The sequence below is a fragment of the Poecilia latipinna genome, unplaced genomic scaffold (genome assembly GCF_001443285.1).
Source record: "Poecilia latipinna isolate Pla-1442-1.1 unplaced genomic scaffold, P_latipinna-1.0 Scaffold1791, whole genome shotgun sequence".
Taxonomy (NCBI): domain Eukaryota; kingdom Metazoa; phylum Chordata; class Actinopteri; order Cyprinodontiformes; family Poeciliidae; genus Poecilia; species Poecilia latipinna.
In genome coordinates this window covers 81457-104276 of record NW_015114407.1, presented here as the reverse complement: position 1 = coordinate 104276, position 22820 = coordinate 81457, and the positions used below count along the sequence as shown (strand labels likewise).

Here is a 22820-nt window from a genome sequence, read left to right as displayed (position 1 = left end):
TTACTTTGATTTGCTTGTTTTTCCTCCTGCAGCAGTCTGTGTTCCAGCGTCTAGTTGCTCAGTTCTCTCTCTGCTCTCCTTGTTCAGTGTTCCTGTTTTTCCCGGGTCTTCCTTTTGAATCATCCGCCTCGAGAGGAGTTAGTTTTCTTCTTCGTCGTTTTTTTCTTCTTCTTCTTTTCTATTATGGCGGATCGCAAGCAACTTTAAGGAGCATACCGCCACCTACTGTACATGAGCAACATTACATCTATTAATTTCTATTTTTTTAATTTTGTATCCTGAAGATAAGTGAATAATTCTTTCTTTAATCTGTAAATATCCATCATGTTTCCTCCATTTCCCAGTATTCCTGTCAGAACCGATTCTTCTCAGTTTCTCCCTTTCAGGTTCAAATGTTCTTCATTAATTTGTGTTATACATTTTCTATCTCTATATCCTTCACATTTATCATTATTTTTCCTCCCTATTAAAATTAAAACGTCATTTAAATATGACCTATTACTTCTCTTCTGTTTGTCTCAATATTTCTAATTAATCTAATTAACTTTTGTACTTTATTTAATCTTCTTCCTTTCTCATCTTCATTCCACCTTTTCTAAATTTTTCCATTTCTTTACTCTTAATAAATGATTTCCCTTCCCCTTTCCCATAAGGAATTATAACCATTATTACCACCTTTAAAGCCCTTTTTACTAATTTAGCTGCATTTTCATTTCCTTTAACCCTTTATCTGCTGGTACCTAAACATCACTGCCACCCCTGTGTAAATAAACTGAGCTGAATTTCTAATTCTACATCTTTCCTATTATTTCCTTCTCCCTGAATACTTTCTATAACTGCTTTGTGCATCACCACCCTGTAACCTCCTCTGTAAACTGACTTATTATGGCGGGTAATCAGTCATCTGACAGTTTTGATTGTGTCTCTGTTGTGTTCGTGGTCTGAATGGTTTAAAGGGCCGTTTTCATGTGATTTTTTTATTAACTCTTTGGTACAAAAAACTGATTGAAACTCGATTTAACTGCATATTTAAGGTTGAGCTGGAACTGAACATGAAACATTCCCCGTGATAATAACTCAGAAATAGTCCAGATAGTTTGGATGTATTTTAATTTCTTTATTTTATATCTTATCTTATATTTTTGAAAGATGTCTGGTTCGTTGTTCTTCTCTCATGTCCTGAGACCCACCAGAATCCCACGCGGTCAAAAGTGAAACCACAGAGGAAAAACAATCCGTGTCTGACGTCACAGAGCTTCAGGGTTTAATCAGAACAAAGCAAAAGCATGAATCCCAACTTCAGCACATCACAACCTCAGAAACGTCAAACACAGAAAACAGACATTAATTAAGGAAAGTTGAACAGTAGAAATCGACAGACAGAAAAAAGGCAAAAAACGCGTTTTTTGGAGATTTGCCATGCAGCCGGAAATAGCAAAATCTGGCTTGTTCCTTTCGTGCACAAACGTTTGTAGTAAAGGTGTATTCTTCTCTTTAATTGATTCAAATAAGGCGTACAGGGGCGCTGCCAGAAATATTAGGCCCCCTGACAAAAAGTTTGTTTGGGCCCCCCATGCAGCTGCTGTTAGAATTTTTGAGTCTATTTGCCCCATAAAAAGTCACAATTTTAAAGGCTTCCATCTGCTTGGTTTCTTTGGTTCATTACTAATAATTAGCACAAAAATTACTGCTCATGAATTTAACGTCCAACCGTTCACATCCAGTATGCTAGTATGGTGCTTACATTTTTTCTATTAGTTTTAGATACTGAAATGTCTCCCCATGAGCAACAGTCAAAAGCAATGTGCAAAATACACATAAAGTAATCCAGACTTCTAAAAATGCTATCTAGTTGTATTTTATTCAAGCTGCAGTACATAACTTTAATAAAATCTATGTTTTCTCCATATTTGTTAACTGTCACAACATTGTAGCAGTAATCAAATTTATCCAATACATTTTTTCCAGTGGCCCTAATCCTGTTCAGTAGGAATCTGACAGATAAGAAATCCAGAAAACAGTTCAAAATCTGAATATTTCAGGCAAAAATATTCATTTCATCTCCATTTTAAAACTGATTTGACTATATTTCTTTTAATTATGACGATAGTAATGACAGCACCTGCATCCCATATAATAAACCAATAATCATCATGATTTTTATTATTGTTGCAGAAGCAGGAGATCAAAGCGGCCTGCAGAGATCAAAGGATGCCAGTTTCTCTGATGATCGATGACATCAGCTCACGTTTTCTTCCGTCGCCTCGTTTGGATCATGTTTTATTCATTTAAACACAATCCTGCACAAAAACACACACACAGTACCAGAACCACAGCCGCCTACACGTGATCCGCTCAGCTTTTCAACTCCGTCTGCTGCTGTCAAACCAATCAGGAAACATCAGGATTTTCAAAATAAGACGCACATGGACGGATATTTCTGGAAAAACGGAGAAAAACTGCGATAAAACACGCAGGATTTTATAAATTATAAATCTGAAGGTATTACTATTTGGAGGTATTAAAGAAAACAGTTTTCCAGCCGTTTTTGATGTGGTGAGATTTTATTATGAAGACGTGTAAACTGTGCGTGAATTTGTTACATCACATCTCCGTTAGCTCCAGACTCTCTGATGTCTTAATGAGATTTAGGGGAGAAAATGTCCGTTTCTAATAGTGACGCCATATTGATTCTTCTCAATCTGATTCCGCACTAACAGAGAAAAAAATACAATCACAAAAACATAAAAACAGAACCGAACCGGACCGTGTTGTCAAAATTAGTAGAAGAGGCGGAAAGAAAAGTGATTACATTTCAAAATAAAAGACTCAGACGCGTGTGTCAGCTAGACTTCCAACAAAATATGGGAAAATGTGGAAAAATAATGAATTTTCCTTCGAGGTTTGGATAAGTATGAAAAAATAAATTAGAACATGGACAAGAATTTTAATATTATGGAAAAAATTCCATCCATCCACTGGTGAAGCAGCTGTTTTAATTTGTACATTTTTGAAATTAAAAAATTTGTAAAACAAATTCTAAGTGTTTTAATTTTTGTACACAGTTGGGAAATGTCACAAGTATTCAGATAAATTATGTCATTTTATCAGTAATTTACCAATGAATAGTTTTCCAGTCTTTGTCAAACATTTTTAAATATAAATAATGAAGGAAAACATGTTTGTTTTACTCAACATTTTTTGCACTATTATAAACAATAACAATTTCTAACAAAATACTTTAATAATTAAAAATTGCATTTGAGAGATTAAGATTAGATAATACAATAATTCCTCTTATATAGTAAGTGAAATTAAAACTTTTTAAAAAAGCATAGATATCTAACAAAAATATTTTTAAGGCAATCTTTAAAAAAATATTAATTTGTGTTCAATGAACTCAAGTGAAGCAAGTGATCAAAATTGAGCAGAAACTGTTTTGTTGTCATTGGTTTTACTCTCCCAAACTTAAATAAATCCTCTAAACTTAAAGTCTTTATACGAGAGATGCTAAAAAAAACAAAAACAAAAAAGAAACTTTTGTGTTTGAAGCAAACATGAACAAAATAACACAAAGGTAAATGTTGGGGTTTTGTGACAAGCAATTTCACAAAACCCCAACAGACTTTCACTTCTAACAATAAAAAAAATCACTTTACTCTCAAAATTTTGACTTTAATCCTAAAATTTGGACAATTTTTCTTAGATTTTTATCTCAAAATTCTGCAAAGCAGCCACAGGTCATCAATACAAGTTCCTCTTTGGGAAGAAAAAAATGTAAGAATTTTTATATAAAAGTGCAAAAAAAACAAACAAAAAAACCTGATAAAAAGTCAAAATTCTGACTTTAATTTCAGAATTCTGTCCATTGTTCTTATTTTTTAACTTCAATCTCAAATGTTTAACTTACATGCTTTTGTTGAGACTATCCTAGAAAAACAGTGTCTCTTCAGTCAGAGGCTTCTTCAAATTCGCTGTAATACAAACTGCTACAGGATATCTGTCCTGCCAACAGACACACCATCTACAAAAACTCTTTCAAGAAATTGAATTAATATTTAATTCATTTTGGGATCAACGAAGTATTTTTGTATTTGAATAATATTTCAAACTTTCTTGTTAATTTATGCAATAAATCACAGGCTCTTATTTTGTAACGTGACCGGAAGTATTGCCGTGGTTCTGCGGAACTTGACAGCGTCATTAATTGTGCGCATCACCAGTACTGCGGACTGACTGACTGAGCTGGACGTCTTCTAGAGGAGTGGGAAAAAATAAAGAAATCTTCCAGATTCTGCGGGGGTTTATCTTATAATTAGCTCGGTTCGGCCTCTTGGAGGCTAAAACACAAAGGAATCCTGGAAGCACCCGGAGAACCGCGGATATCCACGCGGCAAGGATGCTTCATGACCCACAGCAGGTGTGAGGACATGGCGGCGGAGCCTCCGGCGGCCCCCGGCCGGGTGGTGCTGGTCAAGAAGATCATCATGAAGGACGGAGCGGTGGTGAGTGTCCGAGCCGCCATGTTTACCACAGGAAACAACCCGAACCGAGACATTTAATGTTGTTTTAATAGAGCGTCTGGTTCTGTTTATATGTACCTCGGCTGAACCGTTGTTTCTATCTGGGGAAATAATTAAATAAACTGTCACGTTTATGACGTAACATGGAATTAACGGACGTTGACGCTTGAAAAAAAATCAAATTCAACCGTTAGAAATTTGATTTATTCGACGCCATTTTATTTATTTATAGAGCTAAATCACAGTTTAATTTCGTTATTATGAATTATGTGAAATAGGTTTAAATTTCTAATTGTTGAGGCTGAAATTGAAAATAAATTAAATAAATATAAGATCGTTCTGGTTCCGAACGGTCTGGTCCAAAATGGCCGTGTTCTGTTCTGTTCTGTGAGGAAAGTGAAGGTGGGAGGGAGGCTGTAATGGAGACCCACACACACACACACACACACACACACACACACACAGGTTGGGCTTATAGCGGCGGTGCTGATGCGGTCGGGATGGATCCATTATGGTGTTACATAACAGCCCCCTGCCCGGGCCGGGACGATCCTCCCCGGGGCGGGCGGGCGGAGGAGCCGCTCGCTGCGGATCCAGCGCTCCGCAGCTCCGCCAGCGTCCATTTTAACACCGGAACAGACGCATTCACCGCAGCTCACACAGAAAATGTCTGAAAAATATATTTAAAAGATTTTATTTAATTTAAAGTTTTTTCATTATCGTCACAGAAATAAAATATCTAAATATTTCACCAGAAAGGACAAAAATATACACCACCTCCAGAGAATTTACACCCATTTTACCACTTTATACTTTGGTTTATTTTACTAGAATTTTATGTGGCAAAGACAAACAGGTCAATAATTGTGAAAAATGGAAACTATTTTTTTCCCAGAATATCCTACATTTAAAACCCCTTTTCTAAATAAAAGTTAAGAAACCACACAATGATGTCAGTGTGCAGATGTTCAAGGCTGGTAAAGATGCAACTGGACCTTCAGATGTTTATTTGTATAAATAAATAAAATAAAAATTATCTACTATGTGTTTTAGTATCACATAAAATTATAAAAGTTGATTTTTTATAAAATTTCTAAACATTTTCTGTCAATCTTAAATGTTAGAAATGCTAATATAGTTTCTAACTCACATTTTCCCCTGATTAAAGTAAAATGTAAAATATCATAGATAAACAATAAAAATATCACAATTTCTCATGCAGGTGTATAATAAGATGTTTCTATTAAACATGAAGGAAGCAGAATTTTCCCCCATTTTCCTTTCAGGACAAATTAATCAAACAATAATAAACATCTTCACACACTTCACCTGGTAAAACTGCAGCTTTATTACAAATCCCATAATGTGAATATGAATTTCTGGATTAAACTGTATGATGTTACAGAAATAACCCAGCAGAATGGAAATGGTTGGAAAATCTGAAGTTTTCTTTATTGTCTAAACAAAGAAACGTCTGAGTGAATCTGCAGATTCCTCCATTAGAAGCTTCAGAACATTTCCAAATGGACTTTACTCAGTCATCAAAAATAAATGATTTATTTTCTCTGTTTTATTTTGAAAGTTGAAGCCAAAAGAGAAAATTAATGACTATAGATTACATTTTAAACAAACACATCCAGATTTAAACACATAAATCTGAATGTACATATTTAAAGTACTATTTATTGATCATTTTAACCTTTAGCAGCTCCAAGCTCATTTACATACACAATATAACTGGGCCTGTAACAATAAATCAATTAATCATACAAATGAAAACAAACTCAAAATGTTTTCCAGTTCCAGTGTTAAATGCTTATTAGGATTTAAAGTTTATTGTATTATTCTTGTATTATTATGCCATTACTGTTATATTACTGGAAAATTGTCTCAAAATAACAATATCGTTGTTTATCGTGATAATTTCTGGGACGATTTATTGTCCAGCAAAATGTATCATGACATCTTTAAATGTAACATTTAATTCATTATTTTTTGCTTCAGTAGTTTTTAAAAATACCATTTTAATCTGCACTTTAATAAATATAAATCACTTGCAACATAAATTTCAACATTACATTTTGACCAGAGATTTGGAGAAACTGCAGATTAAACCAAAATGTGTGAAACGCTTCACACCGACTGATCAAACAGCCGAGGATTCTGGGAAAACAGTAAAACAATGTCAGCTTGTTCTGATGGAAGGTCATCATGTTTCCTTCTGCTGTCAGATATTTGACCAGAAATGTGAAATAAGTTTTAATAGAAATGTAAGAAGTTTATCTTAAAGGAAACCAGACAGGAAACTCACTGAAGCTCCAGCTGCAGATTAAAGTGGTGGTTGCTAATGCTAGCTATCTTAGTAACATGAATGACAGCTTTAGTGCATAAAGAGGTGAAGTTATAAAGAAAACTTTTAACCAGTTTGACTCTTAGAGCCTGTTAAGGTGATGTTCTCCTTCTGTCCTCCATTTCTCTACATTCCTCCTAGTTTTAGAGGAAGTCCACATGAAGCTCAGCTCAGGATGTTTACAGATAAACTCTGTTTACCAGGACTGGATCTCTGGATGCTTCCCACTAATCTGCCTAGCAACAGTTTACCATCTTCATGTTTCCTTAGTGCAGGGGTCCCCAAGCTATGGTCTGTGGGCCAGATCTGGCCCGCCTCCTCATTTGGTCCGGCCCCCTGAACAATACCAGAGAGCATTCAGTGTTTTTTTTTTTTCATATATATGTGGATTTTTCTTCAACCACCAGGGGAGCTCTTGAGCAGATATGAACCTTAGTTTCCCTCAATGGAATATATACTGGTCAGTACCAGTCACCGTTTCGCTCACGGTTTTTTTCCATTTGCATTCTGGGTAAAAATCTATCTACAAATGCGAATATGTCATCGGCAGTAATCCAATCCCCCTCCCCCGTCAACAAAACTTTTCTAAGGTTTCTTTGTCGAAAAACTAAGACCGGCCCCTGACCAGAAAAGGGAACAGTCATGTGGCTCTCGCAGGAAAAAGTTTGGGGACCCCTGATTTAGTGAATCAGGTTCAGACGGAGGGATGAGTTTAAGAAGCTGAGGATGTGACGGATTAACCTGCTGGATTATCTGGTTCAGGTCCTCCTGCTGGTTCTGACCCGGCTGGGTTCTGTTTGGGTCAGAACGGTTCTGGCTTCTGGACTCTTTCCAGATGAAATGCAAACTTTTCTCTCAAGCCCTGGTTCTCCTGTATGTTTTTTCTTCCACTAAACTTTCCATCTGTATTTCCGTTTGGGATCATTGTGAAAGGCTGGACAGATTCTGTATTAAAAATCAATTTTTATTGGAAATTAAATTTAAATGATCCAGTTTGAGAGTCACCTGTAAAATTTCTTTTCCTGTTGGGCCAATCAGATGAAAGCTTTCCGCTGTTCCCACGGTAACACAGAGTTCAGAACCTGCGGGTCAGACAGGCCCACGATTCCAGCAGCTAAACATGGAAACTGATCCAGATCCAGTTCTGGTTCCGGTTCTGGAGGTTAAGTCCAGCTGAGTGCCGTCAGTCCGGTTCGGTTCTCTGCTCCACTTCTTCTCTCTGTCAGAAAACTGTTGTGACAATAAAAGATGAAAATAAATAAATCAGTCATGTCTGACCCATAATCTGAGGTTCTGTTCGTCTGTCAGCGTCAGCAGAAACGTTTAAACCCGATATGAAGCTGAAACTGGACCTCCAGGTTCTGCTGGTGCTTGAGGACAGATCGTAACATCTCTATTTGTTCACAGGGAGGGAAGACTCGGTTCTGGTCCGGTTCTCTCCGGTTATCTGGGGCTTTTGTTGGTTTAATAGTGGCCTCAAGGCGCCCAGGCTCACATTATTCATGTTAACATGGCTGCCAGGTAGGTGGAGAAACGACGGAAACTCTGGAGTTATTACACATTAATGCAGTTCAGTCTGAAGAGCCCATCTTGTTCGGTTTAATGAGTAGACTTTATTAAATTAAAACAAAATCAAAGTTCTTCCTGGTTGGATGGATGTACTGAGAGCTGATTGGTTCTCTGGAAGCAGGAAGTTGGGATGAAATGGAGCAGGTGTGAGGAGTGTGATTCCTCTGAACGTTGAGTTTCGATTGTTTGTGTGTTTCAGCCGCAGCAGGGCATCGGCCGGCCCAGCGTCTACCACGCTGTGGTGGTGATCTTCCTGGAGTTCTTCGCCTGGGGTTTACTCACCACGCCGATGCTCACCGTAAGCAGAAACAACAAGCCACTTGTTTCAGAAGAATAAAATCTGTTTCTGTAACGGTGTGTGTGTTTGTAGGTTCTGCATGAAACGTTTCCCCAGCACACATTCCTGATGAACGGCCTGATCCAGGGAGTGAAGGTGAGCGACTCACTGAGTAGTTTCAATCCAGTTCTACTGCAAATATCTCAGTTTTGTCATATTTTAGCCCCGTGCTGCAGCTGCAGCGGTCAGTCAGGACCACTCCTCTAATGATGCTGCTGCCTGTCTGCAGGGTCTGCTGTCCTTCATGTCCGCCCCGCTCATCGGAGCGCTGTCAGATGTCTGGGGACGAAGGTCCTTCCTCCTCATCACCGTCTTCTTCACCTGCGCTCCCATCCCTCTGATGAGGCTCAGCCCCTGGTAGGAGCTTCATCCCACAGACAGGAAGGAAGGAACTTCCTGTCTGTTTGGATGGAAAATGAAGCTTTGACTGGATGAAACTTTAGCTCATATTAGCCACGTTTTAGTAAAACATGGCGAGTCAGGACGGCGTGTTTACCTCCAGAGTTTATAGTTGTAACAGAAGAGTCGACTGTTCTGTGAAACATTCCTAATAAGAACCAGGCGGCTCCAGGTCTGATCATTTTATCAGAGCGGATGAAGTTTCTGCTAGACGATACATCCAGACCGTTCCTGAGCCGACAGGTCGGGTTTCTGAATGTTTCTCAGGTTATTTTTAAACGTAACCTCTTACTGGTTACGTTTCCAGAACCTCTGCTGAACCTTCATGCTGGTCTCACTGCATTTTCATGTCACTTTGTTTCTTTTGCTGAACTTAAAGGTTCTAAAACTTTCACAAAACTTTCTGGAAACGTTTCCAGAGGTTATTTTGCTGTTACCTGTGCTGAACTTACAGGCTACTTCCAGAGATTCTGGTTACTTTGGTAATTTATAATTAAATTTGATCAGGTTTTTATGAAGGAAATTTGTTTATTTGTAATATTATAGTCATCTTTACATCAGAAGCTTTCATTAAAATGTGCAGACTGAGTTTAACTGTCTCATGAGTCATAAATATCTCCGTCCCTCTGACTGTACTGCAGACTCTGATGCTGCTCTCTGACCCTCTGTGTGTCCAGGTGGTACTTCGCCATGATCTCCATGTCTGGAGCGTTCTCCGTCACCTTCTCCGTCATCTTCGCCTACGTTGCTGATGTGACGGATGAGAGGGAGAGGAGCACCGCCTACGGCCTGGTAAGAGCCGCCCATCGGGTCGGCTCGGTCCAAACTGAGTGATGTCACTTCCTGTAACGTCCTGCTGCGTTTCCTGTCCAGGTGTCAGCCACATTTGCAGCAAGCCTGGTGACCAGCCCGGCCATCGGTGCCTACCTGTCGGCCTGGTACGGAGACAACCTGGTGGTTCTGCTGGCCACCCTCATCTCTCTGGCCGACATCTGCTTCATCCTGCTGGCCGTCCCCGAGTCGCTGCCGGACAAGATGAGGCTCAACACGTGGGGTACCCCGTTCTCCTGGGAGCAGGCCGACCCTTTTGCTGTCAGTAACCAGGAAGTGTAACCCTGCGGCGGTTAAAGAGGCAATGTGACAAACTGTCCCTCTGTCTGTCTCTGGTCCAGTCTCTGAGGAAGGTGGGTCAGGACTCCACCGTCCTGCTGATCTGCATCACCGTCTTCCTTTCTTACCTGCCGGAGGCCGGACAGTACTCCAGCTTCTTCCTCTACCTGAGACAGGTGAGTCCTCCAGCTTCCTGTCCACCATGACGCACCAAACCAAACAAGACCCAACATGGCCCAACATGGTCCAACATGACTCAAAAAGACCCAACATGGCCCAACATGGCCCAACATGGTCCAACATGACTCAAAAAGACCCAACATGACCCAACATAACCCAACATAACCCAACATGGCCCAACATAACCCAACATAACCCAACATGGCCCAACATGACCCAACATGGTCCAACATGACTCAAAAAGACCCAACATGACCCAACATGGCCCAACAAGACTCAGATTGTTGGAAAAGTTTGAATATTTTAACTAAAATAAACATTGACATTGAACTATACGTTTCCTTCCAGGTCATCAACTTCTCCTCCACCACCATTGCTGTTTTCATCGGGGTCGTTGGCATTCTGTCCATTGTGGCTCAGGTACCGACCCGGTCCCACACACTGCAGGTCCTTAAACCAGAACCAGAACCAGATCCGTCTCTGTTTCCCCTCAGACGCTCTTCCTCACGCTGCTGATGAGATACCTGGGCAACAAGAACACGGTTCTTCTGGGCCTGGGCTTCCAGATCCTCCAGCTGGCCTGGTACGGCTTCGGATCAGAACCATGGTAAGACAGGCCGCTGAGATTAACAACCAGAACTAGACAGAGTTCTGCCTCATCATCAGTCAGTCCAGGATAAACAAACTGAACTCAAAGTTGTCTGACATTTTCTAAAAGCTTCAGTATTTTTTCAGACTGGGGATCCGTTGGGAAGATATGAGCAGTAAATATCCGACCAGCTGCTTGTCATACAGACTGTTAGCATGATTAGCTCAGTTAGCATTTCTCCTCTCTCTTTTCCACCGCGGTTCTTGAACTAGATTTTGTAATTCTCAGAATAATTTCCAGTATTTCTGCTGTTTTTATTTCGGTGTAAAGTTATGACTTAAACCTTGAAATGACATGAAGCTAAACTGAACCACGATCCAGATCAAACTCTGAGACTGGGCCACCATGTTTGCTCTAACTCTGTAGCAACACGTTCACTAGAGATGCATCCTGCAGGTTTAATTATTCAACATCTGTGGATCGATTAAAAACTGAATTTAGTTTCAGAGATTTATCACCATTAATAATTTATGAATTTAGACTAAGGCTATGAAAATGAACTTGTTAAACCTGTTAACTAACATCAACTGACAGTCGTAATAAAAACATTTAGAAGGCATTAATTCAGTTAATTTGAAACAGTTAATCTGATTCATTCACAGCCACTCTGTGATTAATCACATTACAGATTTGAACCGTTTGACAGTCAGAAACTCAGTCAGAACCGAGTCTGGGAGGTGAAGAGGTTCTGGAGAACCTGTAGCAGCAGAGAGCCTTAGTGTTGTTCTGCCAGCGGGGGGCGCTGTTCCTCTGACTACTGTGTGTGTGACAGGATGATGTGGGCAGCTGGAGCCGTGGCGGCCATGTCCTCCATCACCTTCCCTGCTGTTTCTGCTCTGGTGTCGCAGTCAGCTGACCCAGATAAACAAGGTGAGTCTGATCAGCAGCCCGGACTCTGACCAGAACCAGAACCAGAACCCGCTCTGACTGTCTGTCCGCCTGCAGGGGTCGTCCAGGGCATGATCACGGGGATCCGGGGCCTCTGTAACGGCCTGGGCCCCGCCCTCTACGGCTTCATCTTCTTCCTGTTCAACGTGGAGCTGAACACTCTGGACCCGATCCAGGAGGAGTACAGCATCGACCCGCTGCCGCTGCACGGACCCACAGAGGTACAGAACCATTCAGAACCCTACAGAACCCCACTAACTGGGCCTCATCAGGACTGGAGGGAAAACTGAAATAGAGGGCGATACTGGAACCACGGCGGCTGGTTTTCAGGCTGCTGCTCAGTTTTGAATGTTTGATTTATAAATGCAGCAGAACCAGACAGTAAAGCATGAAAATAACTGAAATGATCATTTTTATTTTCCAGTTTATGAACAGAAAGAGATTCTAGTGAAATGTCAAAGTCAGGGTCTCCAAATGTTTTGGCTCAAGGGCCAAGAAATAAAAACTGAAGAGGATTTTGCACATTTGTTGTATTAAATCAGATTCTTTTGGGCTCAACTGAATAAATTTATTCTCGGTTATAAGAAAAGAATTTCTCTTGAAACACTTTCTATGTTTAGCCAAGTTCAATAAATTAGATTTGGGTGAAGCAAAGTCTCTGGATAAACCTGCTTCTACTTATTATAAGAACTTCATATATTTATATATAAACTACATATAAAGTTATTTTACTTTTGTCAAGTAATTGCTGTAATTTATGTAAATGCCTCCTGACTTTATTTGTATGAGTTCTGTCACATCTGATAAACATAATAAAAAAAAAAGCATAAATAAAAAACAGATTAATAATTTCCTGAACTGGAGTTGAAGACCACAGTAAAAGCGTTGTGGGTCCAGAATCGGCCCGTGTTCCTCAGGTTGAGCCCCTGCCTGGTTGCTGAACTGCAGCGTTTCTCCTGTGTTGCAGCAAGCGCTCATCCCGGGGCCACCCTTCCTGCTGGGCGCCTGCACCGTGGTCATCGCCTTCCTCGTCGCCCTCTTCATCCCCGAGAAAACCTCTTGCTCCTCTTCCTCCTCCTCCTCTTCCTCCTCTTCCTCCTCGGAGCTCTCCCTCAGCGACAAGCCCCTCCCTGACAGCAAGGAGGCGCTGTCCTCGCTGGCCGGCGTCCACATCAACACGCCGCTGCCGGGCAGCGACGAGGAGGCCCCGCCCTCCGCCAACGCCGAGGACTCTGAGCCGCTGCTGCACGACAGCATCGTCTGAGGAGCCATGGGGGCGGAGCCTCTGCCGCTGGGGGTGGAGCCTCTGCAGCCGGTGGGCGGAGCCTCTGCCACTGTGTTTTCCTGTGTTTCCGTTAGCAACGCGGCTGGACTGAGTGTACTTTTCTCGTCGGAAGTTTTTGCCTCTTTGCCGATCGGCGGGATGAACTTTTAGCTTCAGAGGGGCACCATCCTGACCAATCAGGATCCATCTTTAATGAGCCAATCGGACGCAAGCATGGAGGTCTGCAGGGAAGAAAGGGAAGAAATCAGAGGGTGGGAGGAGGCAGATCCTTAACGTTTTAATGGAGGAGTTCACTTCATCTTTAAGGCTTTTTTTACTCTTTTGGTCATTTTGAACGTGTTTTAATTCAGAAGTAAACTTTAATGGCAGCCAAAACATCCAGGTTTATTTATATGTTTGTTTTTTAAATCAGTCAGTGTGTTTCTGTGGGTGGAGATTGTATTAAAACCAGCTAAAACAAGAGAAATGAACCGTTTTTAATCTCACTCTGAGATTAAACCAAAGCAAACTATTGATTACTGACAATAATTAGAAGGAAACAGGAATGGATCCTTACATTCCCAGTAAAACAAACGTTTTGGGTTTTATTTTTCCCTGTGTCCCTCTACCTCCAGTTTTTATGTTTCTCTCAGTGCTGCTAGCTGCTGGCAGAGGAAAACCCTTCGCCTGGCTCCCTGACGCCTCAGGGTCGGTTTAATTCGTTCCAAACCAACTCAGTTTCACTCGAGGCTTTTTTCCCTGGCAGCAGTGAAACTCCTGAGAACAAACTTTATACTTGAAGCATCCGACAGAGATTCCAAGAGCTTTAGAGAAGATTTGAAGCAGAGTTTTAACAGTATTTAACTGCCACACTGTGTACAGAGTGAGCCATGTCATGACTTTAAATGTAAATGCACTTTTGAATGAGACTCTGGTTTGTAAATACTGTAAGTGTGACGTGGGATCAGCTAGTTTTCTGTCTCCGGTCGAGTTTAAAGGACACATATCATCACATTTTCCTTTTTTTTAAAAATTTTTTTCAGGATTATGGCTGATGATACTCGGAGTAATTTTCTACTTCTGAAATAGAAAATGTTGCCAAAGAAAGCCGGCGTTCAACTCAGAATTCAGCATCAAAGTTCACCTGAAATTATAGTCTGAGATCAGAAACTGAATATTTATGGACAGGGACGAGACCTAGCAAACCAGCCCCACATGCAGGTATTTAAAAGCACCCACTGGGGCAAATGGCTGCATTTCCATTACAAATGATGATATTCTTCTAACATAAAAAACACAATTTTGCAGTTGCTGTGTTTCCATTAAATAGGAAATGCAGTTAAATTTGCGTGAATAAGTTTTTCTATATATGAAGTGTTTTACTGCAAGTCACAGAACGAGCAAATTTATGAAAACTTTGACTTGTAGTCCAGAAAGTCTGGTAATTTGAAACAGAAACTGAAATAGTGTTAAGGTAGATGTAGTTTCTGCTCCAGTTCTGACCAGCATTCTAACTCCTCACTGACACATCCAACAGCAAGCCATGCAGTGATTATTCAACTCAATTTTCTCCATATAACCTGTCATTTCTTTCTTTTACTTTGAGTCAAACAACAATAGTAATGTAGTTTATTGCTCCATCACTTCACCCACTCTAAAAGCCTGTCTGACTCTGTGCTAGAAGCTAATGCTAAACATCGAGTTTCTCTCCTTCATTTGGCTCAGACATGGAGAAGAAAAAGCTAGTTATCATGACTTAACATGAAGAGTCCTGGTTCATTTTGATAGCGGCAACAAAAAGCCAAAACTTTCTTAGCTGATGAACTTTATGGTCACAAACAGCCGCGGTTAGCATCTGAACTTCCTGTCCAGATAATGATATGGAGATCAATCGCTGATGCTGATTCATTTTGTTCATTTTTAGGTTTTCTAGCCTGACTGATGATATGTGTCCTGTAAATCAAAGGCTAGCTGTTTCTGCTCTTGGAATGCTTCTTCTGGCTTTTTAATTCCCAAATCCAGTCAGAACCGCAGAAGCCTTTTCAGACAGGAGGAGGAAATTCTCCAGAACCAGAACAGAACTGAAGTGCCGTTCTTACAAACCTGGGAAGGCGGGATCCGTTTTTTTCACGGATCGGTTCGGAAACATCTCCGTGTTTTCTGCTTTGTGGGCGAGTCTGGCCTCGGATGGGCAGCTAAATGTTTCTGTAACGTTTTTGTATCCAATCAGAAGCGATCTCAGTATGCTAACACTCAGACCGGCATCAGGGCTGGTTTGTTTTTTAAACTGGAATTCAGCAGAGCTGGATTGAAACCACTTAAACACGTTTATTTTTTTAGCTCTTTTGCTAATCAAACGATTTGGTGAAACGGTTTTCCTTTGGAAGTGTTGCCGCCTCTCCTCAGCGCTCCTGTAAATACTGATCCCAGCCGCGGCCCGGTGCGATCCGCTGTGAAACCGGGCCGGTTCTGTAAATACTGTACATGGATTGACTGGATGTCTGTGGATGTGAGCTGAACTGGGATGTCGTCTCGTCTGGAGCTGTATTGATATTAAAATGGTACAAACACGTTTCACATCCGCTTCATGTCTCATTCCTGTTTACTGGAAAATATGATTAGTTTTGGTTTTTCTGTTGAATTTTGGCAAGTATGGATAAATATATGGTACTACTGGAGACACAGGGACAATGGATGTTCGAACATCCATCCATTCATCCATCCCAACATCTCTCCATCCAATCATTGGTTCATCCATCCATCTTTTCCCAATCAATGCAGTCTTGTTTATTGTCCATTTGTTCACCATTAATATTTCTATTACACTATTTAAAACCATCCATTTTTTCTAGATTTGTCTGTCCATCCATCAATTTATTCTTCTATCCATTTAAATATTGATTTGAACCTTAATTCAACCAACCATCATTTATTCCAATCTGTTTTTCTTACAGTCCATCCATTTTCTAATTCTTTCATTAATCCATCCACATTTGCCATCCATCCATCCATCCATCCATCCATCCATCGCCACGAGTTCACTCTCAAATATGAACAGCGGCCCCTAGCGGGCAACTTCAGGCATCCTTAAGAAACGCCAACGACTCGGCCAATCAGCGCTTCAGTTTTGAGGTCACGTGGCCTCGCAGCCAACTAGATTACGGCCTGAACAGGCAACAACAAACATGGCGGCGGATCCGGAGAGGAGCTGGACGGAGGAGAAAGAGAGGGCTCTCATTGCGTTTTTCTCCAGTAAGTCCGGCATGTTCGGTCCGGTTTTCTTCTCCATACGGACTCGGCTCCGGTTCGCTTCCCTCGGCAACGTGTTGCTAAAGCAAGCAACAGTTTTGGGACGTTAGAGTGGGGGAGGAGGGGAAGGCAACCGTTGCTCAACGAAAGCAACGACTTGAAGCAACAATCGACGAGCAACCGGAATGAAGGTTATGTGTCCAAACTGGAAATAATTCAGACCAAAGCTTTTCCTCCTGGTGTTTTATGGACGTTTCATTTGGATTTCTGTGTTTAAACACAAAAGATTTTAAACCTGATTAATTATCAAAGACGTTCATCACCGGAAGATTATGCAATTATTAATTAAAATTATTATGTCAGACATAAAAGGCTGGTTGATATTTAAAGTTAAAGCTTCACTAAGCAAAAATAACAGTTATTTTACACAACGTCAGACTGGAAAGATATCAGCAATAATTCTCTATAGGATCAATTAATGTCTTTAAAAGCAATACTTGGGATTTTTCAGCTTTTTAAAACTCATTTATTTTGCAGTTTAATGGTTTTTTTAATTTGCTTTCAAGCTGGTTTCCAGTATCAAAGCTTCAGTAATAATTTTCCATTAACACAGCTTCTTCCCCAACCTTTGGCTGTGCACTGTTGGTCAGCTGGCTGAAAAAAGCCAACTACAAACAAAATCAAATGTTCAAAGTTAATGTAAATTGAAAAATCACTGCAATATTTAAAAATAACTATATTCATTTAAACTTTTCCTGTTTAAATCAGTGGAAACTAGATCATAACAAACATCATTAGCATCTCTGATTAATGCAATGATGACATCAAACTTCAATATTTTTTACTAATATTAGATACTGTGAGAATTAACCCAGTAATACAGTCGCAGAAGAAACTAAGTCCACCAGGACTATAATGAGTATAATGATTAACCTTTCATTGATGATGTTATCTTCCTTAAAATCAGGAGTTTATTCCAGTTTGGTGACTTTCTGAATGTCTTTCAAAGTGTTTTTGAGTAAAATGAATATCAAATTATTGTTGTGAAGGCCTAGTCCACACAAAGCTGGATATGTGGAAAATCTGATACATTTTATGTGTTTGGCCTTTCATCCACATTAAAACTCAGCTCAACATTATTAAAATTATTATTTAGGAGATTTGTGAAAACTCCATAGTTTACATGGAAAACCAGTTTTGGAGTCCCTCACTTTATAATCTCCGACAAATAATTCACCAATATATCTACATACTTTATGATCAGCATCGCTTTGTGTTTCAATTATTATATTTTATTAATCTTCTATTTAAAATAAGCTCAACCTACAAACGCCACCATGTTTGATCTTAGCAGGAAGTGGTGTTTGTTTTGAAGCAATATGATTGGCTGACAGATTTTAGCTTAGTGCTGCACTGCCCCCTATGGGTTTGGCATGTTTGTAACAACCCTAACAAGCAGTTTGTGCGAGTTTGAGGATGAAAACTTTTCTGAAATTGATTTGCTTGTACAATATTTTTTTTAAACGATGTGGTGTCGATATTTGATCCAGCTTCTTGTGGAAAAGGTAAAAGTAACGTCTATAAAAGTAGCTGTTTGCCCCAAAAAGAAGCCAAACATGATGAAGCTAATGGCTACGACTGTAGCTAAGTGTCTTCTTGTTCTCTAGAGAACAGCTGTTTGTGGAACTACAAGTCTGAGGACTACAAGAACCGGGATCTGCGATGGAAAACCCTGGAGCGCCTCCGGATCCTGCTCTCCTCCCAGCCGCCTCCCGTTCCGTTCACAGGTACCCATGTGGCTAACGCTGCACCGCTAACAGCTCTGACCAGAACCACTGCAGCGGTTAAATGTTTGAACAGAGCTTTTGAATGGGAGAAGATGTGCCAGATTGCTAGATCTGAAACCAACAGGAAGGTCTGGCAAAGTGACGATCAGCCAGAATGATGAGATTATAGGATATCCAAACATGCATCCATCCTGGTTTTTATACTACACTAGCTGTAAATGGATGGAGATTTCTGGAAAAGTCTGACCTTTGACCTCAGCGTTCTGGTTCCATCTAATCTTTTCTGTGTTCTTCTTCTCCAGTGGAGGACATCAAGAACAAGTTTAAGAACCTGCGTACGACGTTCCAGCGCCAGTACAAGCTGGTGCGTCTGAGCGGCGAGGCCGGCTTGGTGCAGCAGTGGAAGCACTACCAGCAGCTGAGCTTCCTGCAGGGCTGCTGCGAGCCAGAGGAGGGCGCCGACGAGACGCCGCCCTCCCCGCCCGCAGAGGAGAACTGGCTCCCTCCCACCTCACCTGGACTCAGCATATCCTTCCTCCACTCCTCTTGCTCAGGCGGCGCCGTTGGCAGGAGCTTCTGGACGGAGGAGAGGGAGCGGGAGCTCATCGCGTTCTACGCAGGTGAATAAATTAAACCGCGGCTTCAGGGAGAGACGAGGTGACGGTTTGCTCCTGACAGGTTTGTGTTGATGTGCAGAGCACAGCTGTCTGTGGAACAGGAAGTCTGAGAATCACAACAACCGACAACTCAGACAAAATCTCCTGGAGTCCCTCAGGATCCGCCTCTCGGACCAGCTGGTTCTGTTTTCTGGTAAAAACGACTCAAACTCCTGATCCTCCTCTGTTCTGCACAAATTCCTCAACAAGCTAAAGGACTTTAATAGGTTTTAAAAAGTCCAAAACAAAGGATTTTACTCTGGACTTCGGTCACTTTTCTGTCTCTGTTTCAAACCTCTATAATTTACAGCATTTTAAAAAAAGCTAAGCTAAACTTATGGTAGGCTAATGCAGTGTTTCCCAACCCTGGTCCTGAAGGCACACTGGCCTGCATGTTTCCATCTGATTTCAATCAATGACCGATTAACAGGCGTTGAGTCAGACACATCAAATCAGGGAAACCTCTAAAACATTTAGGACAGGGGGGCCTGAGGACCAGGGCTGGGAAACACTGGGCTACGTTAAGGTAGGCTGGCTAAGATCTAGTCTAAGATTAATTTTAGGTTAGCTAAGCTAAAGTTTCTTAAGCTAAACAAAAATAAGCTAAGTAAAACTTGAGACAGACTAAGGTAATGTTAGCTAAGCTAATGGTAAGTTGAATAGGCAAAATTAAATGAAGTTTAAATGGCTAAGCTAAGGCAAAATTCAACAGTGATAAATTAAGCTAAGCCAGTTTTAAGGTTGACTAATGTAAAGATAATGCAATGAGAGGGGGTTGATATGTCAAACTAAGCTAAGGTTCACTATGCTAACATTAGGTTAGGTAGGCTAAGAGAAACTTATAAGACGCTAGCCTAAGGTGATGTTAGCTTGGTGAAGCTAAACTAAGCTAAATAGGTTAATGAAGGCTAAGATGAATTAATTAAATGTAGGTATTATATGCTATGTATATTAAACTAAACCTAAACTGTACAGTATTCTAAGCTAAGATACTGTTAGCATGAATGAACCTACTAAACAAAGAGACTCTGCTAGTTTTCTGTTTTGAGCTGAAAATGAAGTTTTTAAAAAATCTTTTCAGATTTTGTCAAAGCTCCAGTTTTTAGCCAGCAGCTATTTGGGAAATGAAAAATTAGCCAAAGTGCTAAAAACATTAAACATCATGATAAATCTACAGAGCTGTTGATCAGGTCCGCCTTAAATCTGCAGTCAAAGCCGCAAACTTCCTTTTTTAGCTTCTTAACAAACATTTACTTCATTTTTTGCAGTGGAAGACGTAAAATCCAAGTTCAAGAACCTCCGGACAGTTTTTAACCGGGAATTCAAGGCGGTCCAGGCGAGCAGAACCTCGGACCAGCCCTACGTGTCCAAGTGGAAGCACTTCCACCAGATGCTCTTCCTCTGCGAGTCGTTTGAGGAAGACGAGTTTCCTGACGGCCCGCATGAGGGAAGCCGGACTTCCTGCTCCGCCCAACGCGGCGTTTCCGCCTCCTCCATCGACGCCTGCAGCATAAAGACGGAGAGCAACTCCATCACCTGCTCCGCCTTCCAGGTGTTCCCTGCAGCTCCAGACCAGACCGAGCTAATGGATCCCAGAGCGCCGTCCGGATCGCCGCCGGACAGGAAGCCCGTTCGGGTTCTGGTTCCGGTTGACGACAGGGCGGGCGGCGAGTCGCGCTGCCTGTGGAGCGAAGCCAAAGTTCAGCAGCTCATCTCGTTTTACGCCGGTAATCCAAACACTGTAAAAACACAATAATCAGTTTCTACTGCTAATATATTAGTACACTTCAAATCAGACAAAACTAACTTACAAGTAACTTTTCAGCAAAATACAGGAGCTTTATTTAAGTCAGTAATTCGTATTGATGAATATTGATGATAAATATTGTATTTAGGCCTTTTGCAATGAGCAATAAATCAATTAATTGCATAATAAGTTAAAAAGTCACTTGTTTCCATTTACTTATCGATTTTGGATGATAAAAGTTTTCAGTTTGATGTTTTGGTCTCAACCAGCTTCTTTTTCTGAAGAATAATTTTGTTTTCAGAGATTCATGATTTATTTTGTTTGCTTTGTTTATGTAAAATGTCTTCCAGTTCCAGTGTTAAATATTCACTAGAAATTAAAGTTTATAGATTCATGAAAATGAGTTTTTTCATTATTAAATAAGATAATGTTGTTTTGAGACCAATTTAATGAAGTTCTACTGCAACTACTGGCTGTTTGAGACCAAAACAACAAAACTGAAACTTTTATCATCCAGTTTTTGGTAGAAAAACAATAAATCATGAAAATGGAAATTATTGAGTTTGTTTTAATTTATGATGCGATTTATTGAATCGATAATAAGATGAATGTCCAGCCGTAGTTCTACAGAGTACTGACCCGGCAGCTGATGAACACGCCGCACTTTTCAGCTTGTGCCTGTGTTCCAGAGCACAGCTGCCTGTGGAACCACCGGGTCGACAGCTTCCGGAACCGGCTGCTGCGGCAGAGCCTGCTGGAGACGCTGAGCGGCCTGCTGTCCGCCGGGGAGCCCGTCCCGTTCACAGGTAACCGGGCCGGTCCAGAACCGGAGCCGGAACCAGAACCAGAACCCACCAGCTTCTGCTCTCCTCCCTGTTCCAGTGGAAGACATCAAGACGAAGTTCAGGAACCTGCGGACCATCTTCCAGCGGGAGCACAAGGCGGTGAGCGCCAACAGAACCTGCGGCTCCGAGGATTTCTACCTGCCCAAGTGGAGGCACTACCTGGACCTGCTGTTCCTCTGCGACTCCGACGGCGACGAGGCCTCCGCCCAGATCGGGCCGGCCTCCGCCCAGAACCCGCCCGTCCTGCCGTCACCGACCCCCCCGGACTCCTGGCTCTCCTGCTCTTCCTCCTCCTCATCCTCGTCTTCGACCCGCAGCAGGAAGCGAGCGGGTCGGCCGGCGGCGGCGCCGAGGAGCGGGCGCCGCGGCGAGGCGCCGCACGCCGGCTTCCTGAAGTACGTGGAGGAATGTCTGAACGAGGCGCCGCCGCACAAAGTGAAGAAGATGAAGAAGAAGATCATCGAGACGATCCACAGCCTGGAGGAGGACGGATGAAAAACACTTGAAAAAATACTTTAGAGTTTACAGCAAAGTACTGGGGCCACTAAGAATATAAAAATAAAATGTGAATAATTTATTTAAAATATTAACAAAGTCAAAAGGATAAATAAATAAACTCGTCTAATTACATTAAATCCAAATAACATGAATAAAAATAGTCCAGCTAATGCAGAAATAAAGTCAGAAAATTACAAAATGTTCTAAAATTTTAAGAATAAAGTCAAACTATGAAAATAAAGAAATAAAAATAGTCAAAATAATACAAAAATAAGGTCCTAAAACTATTTTTAAAATGAAAATGGTAATAAAACTGTAACAATAAAATCCTAAAAGTACAAGAAAAAAAGTGGAAATAATGACAGTCATAAATACCGACTATTTTTATAGTATTTCAACTTTACTCAGAATTTTACGACTTTATTCTCGTATGATTTTTTTCTTATATTTTAATTTTGTCTAAATACTGACTATTCTCATTTTATTTTTATTTATTTTTTCTTATTGTGGCACTAATACTCCATCATTCATGTTCATATTTAAATAGAAATATTTAATGCTGTATTTAAAGACTTTTTGTTTTTATCTGCTCTCATGCTTCCTAATTCTGTTTCACTGTTTAGTTAACGCCACAGTGCCTTACCAAATTTAAATGTATAAATATTTTCTTTTTTAATTTTCCTGTTTAATTTTAATTTTGTGTACTTTTATTTACAAAGGCACAAATTAACTCCTTTTTAATTGTTGATATTCTGAGTTTATTAAACAG

The 22820-nt window shown here is 40.8% G+C and overlaps 3 protein-coding genes across 8 annotated transcripts in view; 2 read left to right on the top strand and 1 right to left on the bottom strand.

The window, feature by feature from the left end:
- The window catches only part of LOC106965260 (tripartite motif-containing protein 35-like), a 15214-nt gene extending 15120 nt beyond the window's left edge, over positions 1 to 94 (bottom strand). Inside the window, exon 1 of one of the 2 annotated variants that reach the window (XM_015061245.1) lies at positions 5 to 94. The gene's annotated coding sequence lies outside the window, so the exon portion shown is untranslated. The other variant, XM_015061244.1, reaches the window with a different exon arrangement.
- A 4119-nt stretch (positions 95 to 4213) lies between these two features.
- Positions 4214 to 15846, top strand: LOC106965258 (hippocampus abundant transcript 1 protein-like). Of its 2 annotated transcripts, XM_015061238.1 has the most exons (13): positions 4432 to 4505; positions 8281 to 8394; positions 8642 to 8740; positions 8813 to 8875; positions 9009 to 9136; positions 9856 to 9970; positions 10052 to 10270; positions 10351 to 10464; positions 10817 to 10888; positions 10963 to 11075; positions 11890 to 11987; positions 12063 to 12226; positions 12973 to 15846. In XM_015061238.1, exons 3-13 carry the CDS (start codon positions 8732 to 8734, stop codon positions 13267 to 13269), a joined length of 1392 nt encoding a protein of 463 aa, XP_014916724.1. In that variant the 5' UTR covers positions 4432 to 4505; positions 8281 to 8394; positions 8642 to 8731; the 3' UTR covers positions 13270 to 15846. The 2 variants fall into 2 exon arrangements, with proteins under 2 accessions (XP_014916723.1, XP_014916724.1); XM_015061237.1 differs by lacking the exon at positions 8281 to 8394 and having other exon boundaries at positions 4214 to 4505.
- Positions 15847 to 16405: 559 nt separating this feature from the next.
- On the top strand, positions 16406 to 22139 carry LOC106965259 (uncharacterized). 4 transcript variants are annotated; one of them, XM_015061242.1, is made up of 8 exons: positions 16408 to 16521; positions 18186 to 18305; positions 18608 to 18925; positions 19002 to 19115; positions 20230 to 20424; positions 20458 to 20688; positions 21380 to 21514; positions 21591 to 22139. In XM_015061242.1, the coding sequence occupies exons 1-8, from the start codon at positions 16455 to 16457 to the stop codon at positions 22046 to 22048; spliced, it is 1638 nt and encodes a 545-aa protein (XP_014916728.1). In that variant the 5' UTR covers positions 16408 to 16454; the 3' UTR covers positions 22049 to 22139. The 4 variants fall into 4 exon arrangements, with proteins under 4 accessions (XP_014916729.1, XP_014916728.1, XP_014916726.1 ...); XM_015061240.1 differs by having other exon boundaries at positions 20230 to 20688; XM_015061241.1 differs by having other exon boundaries at positions 16410 to 16521; positions 20230 to 20688; positions 21398 to 21514.
- The last annotated feature ends 681 nt before the right edge of the window (positions 22140 to 22820 follow it).

Bases quoted from the DNA above. Each gene is read 5' to 3' on its own strand.
- LOC106965259 (XM_015061240.1), top strand. From the start codon at position 16,455: ATGGCGGCGGATCCGGAGAGGAGCTGGACGGAGGAGAAAGAGAGGGCT. The intron at 19,116-20,229 runs GTAAAAACGACT...CATTTTTTGCAG, and splicing joins CCAGCTGGTTCTGTTTTCTG to TGGAAGACGTAAAATCCAAG. The intron at 20,689-21,379 runs GTAATCCAAACA...CGCACTTTTCAG, and splicing joins GCTCATCTCGTTTTACGCCG to CTTGTGCCTGTGTTCCAGAG.
- LOC106965258 (XM_015061237.1), top strand. From the start codon at position 4,407: ATGACCCACAGCAGGTGTGAGGACATGGCGGCGGAGCCTCCGGCGGCC. The intron at 9,971-10,051 runs GTAAGAGCCGCC...TTTCCTGTCCAG, and splicing joins GGAGCACCGCCTACGGCCTG to GTGTCAGCCACATTTGCAGC. The intron at 10,889-10,962 runs GTACCGACCCGG...GTTTCCCCTCAG, and splicing joins TTCTGTCCATTGTGGCTCAG to ACGCTCTTCCTCACGCTGCT.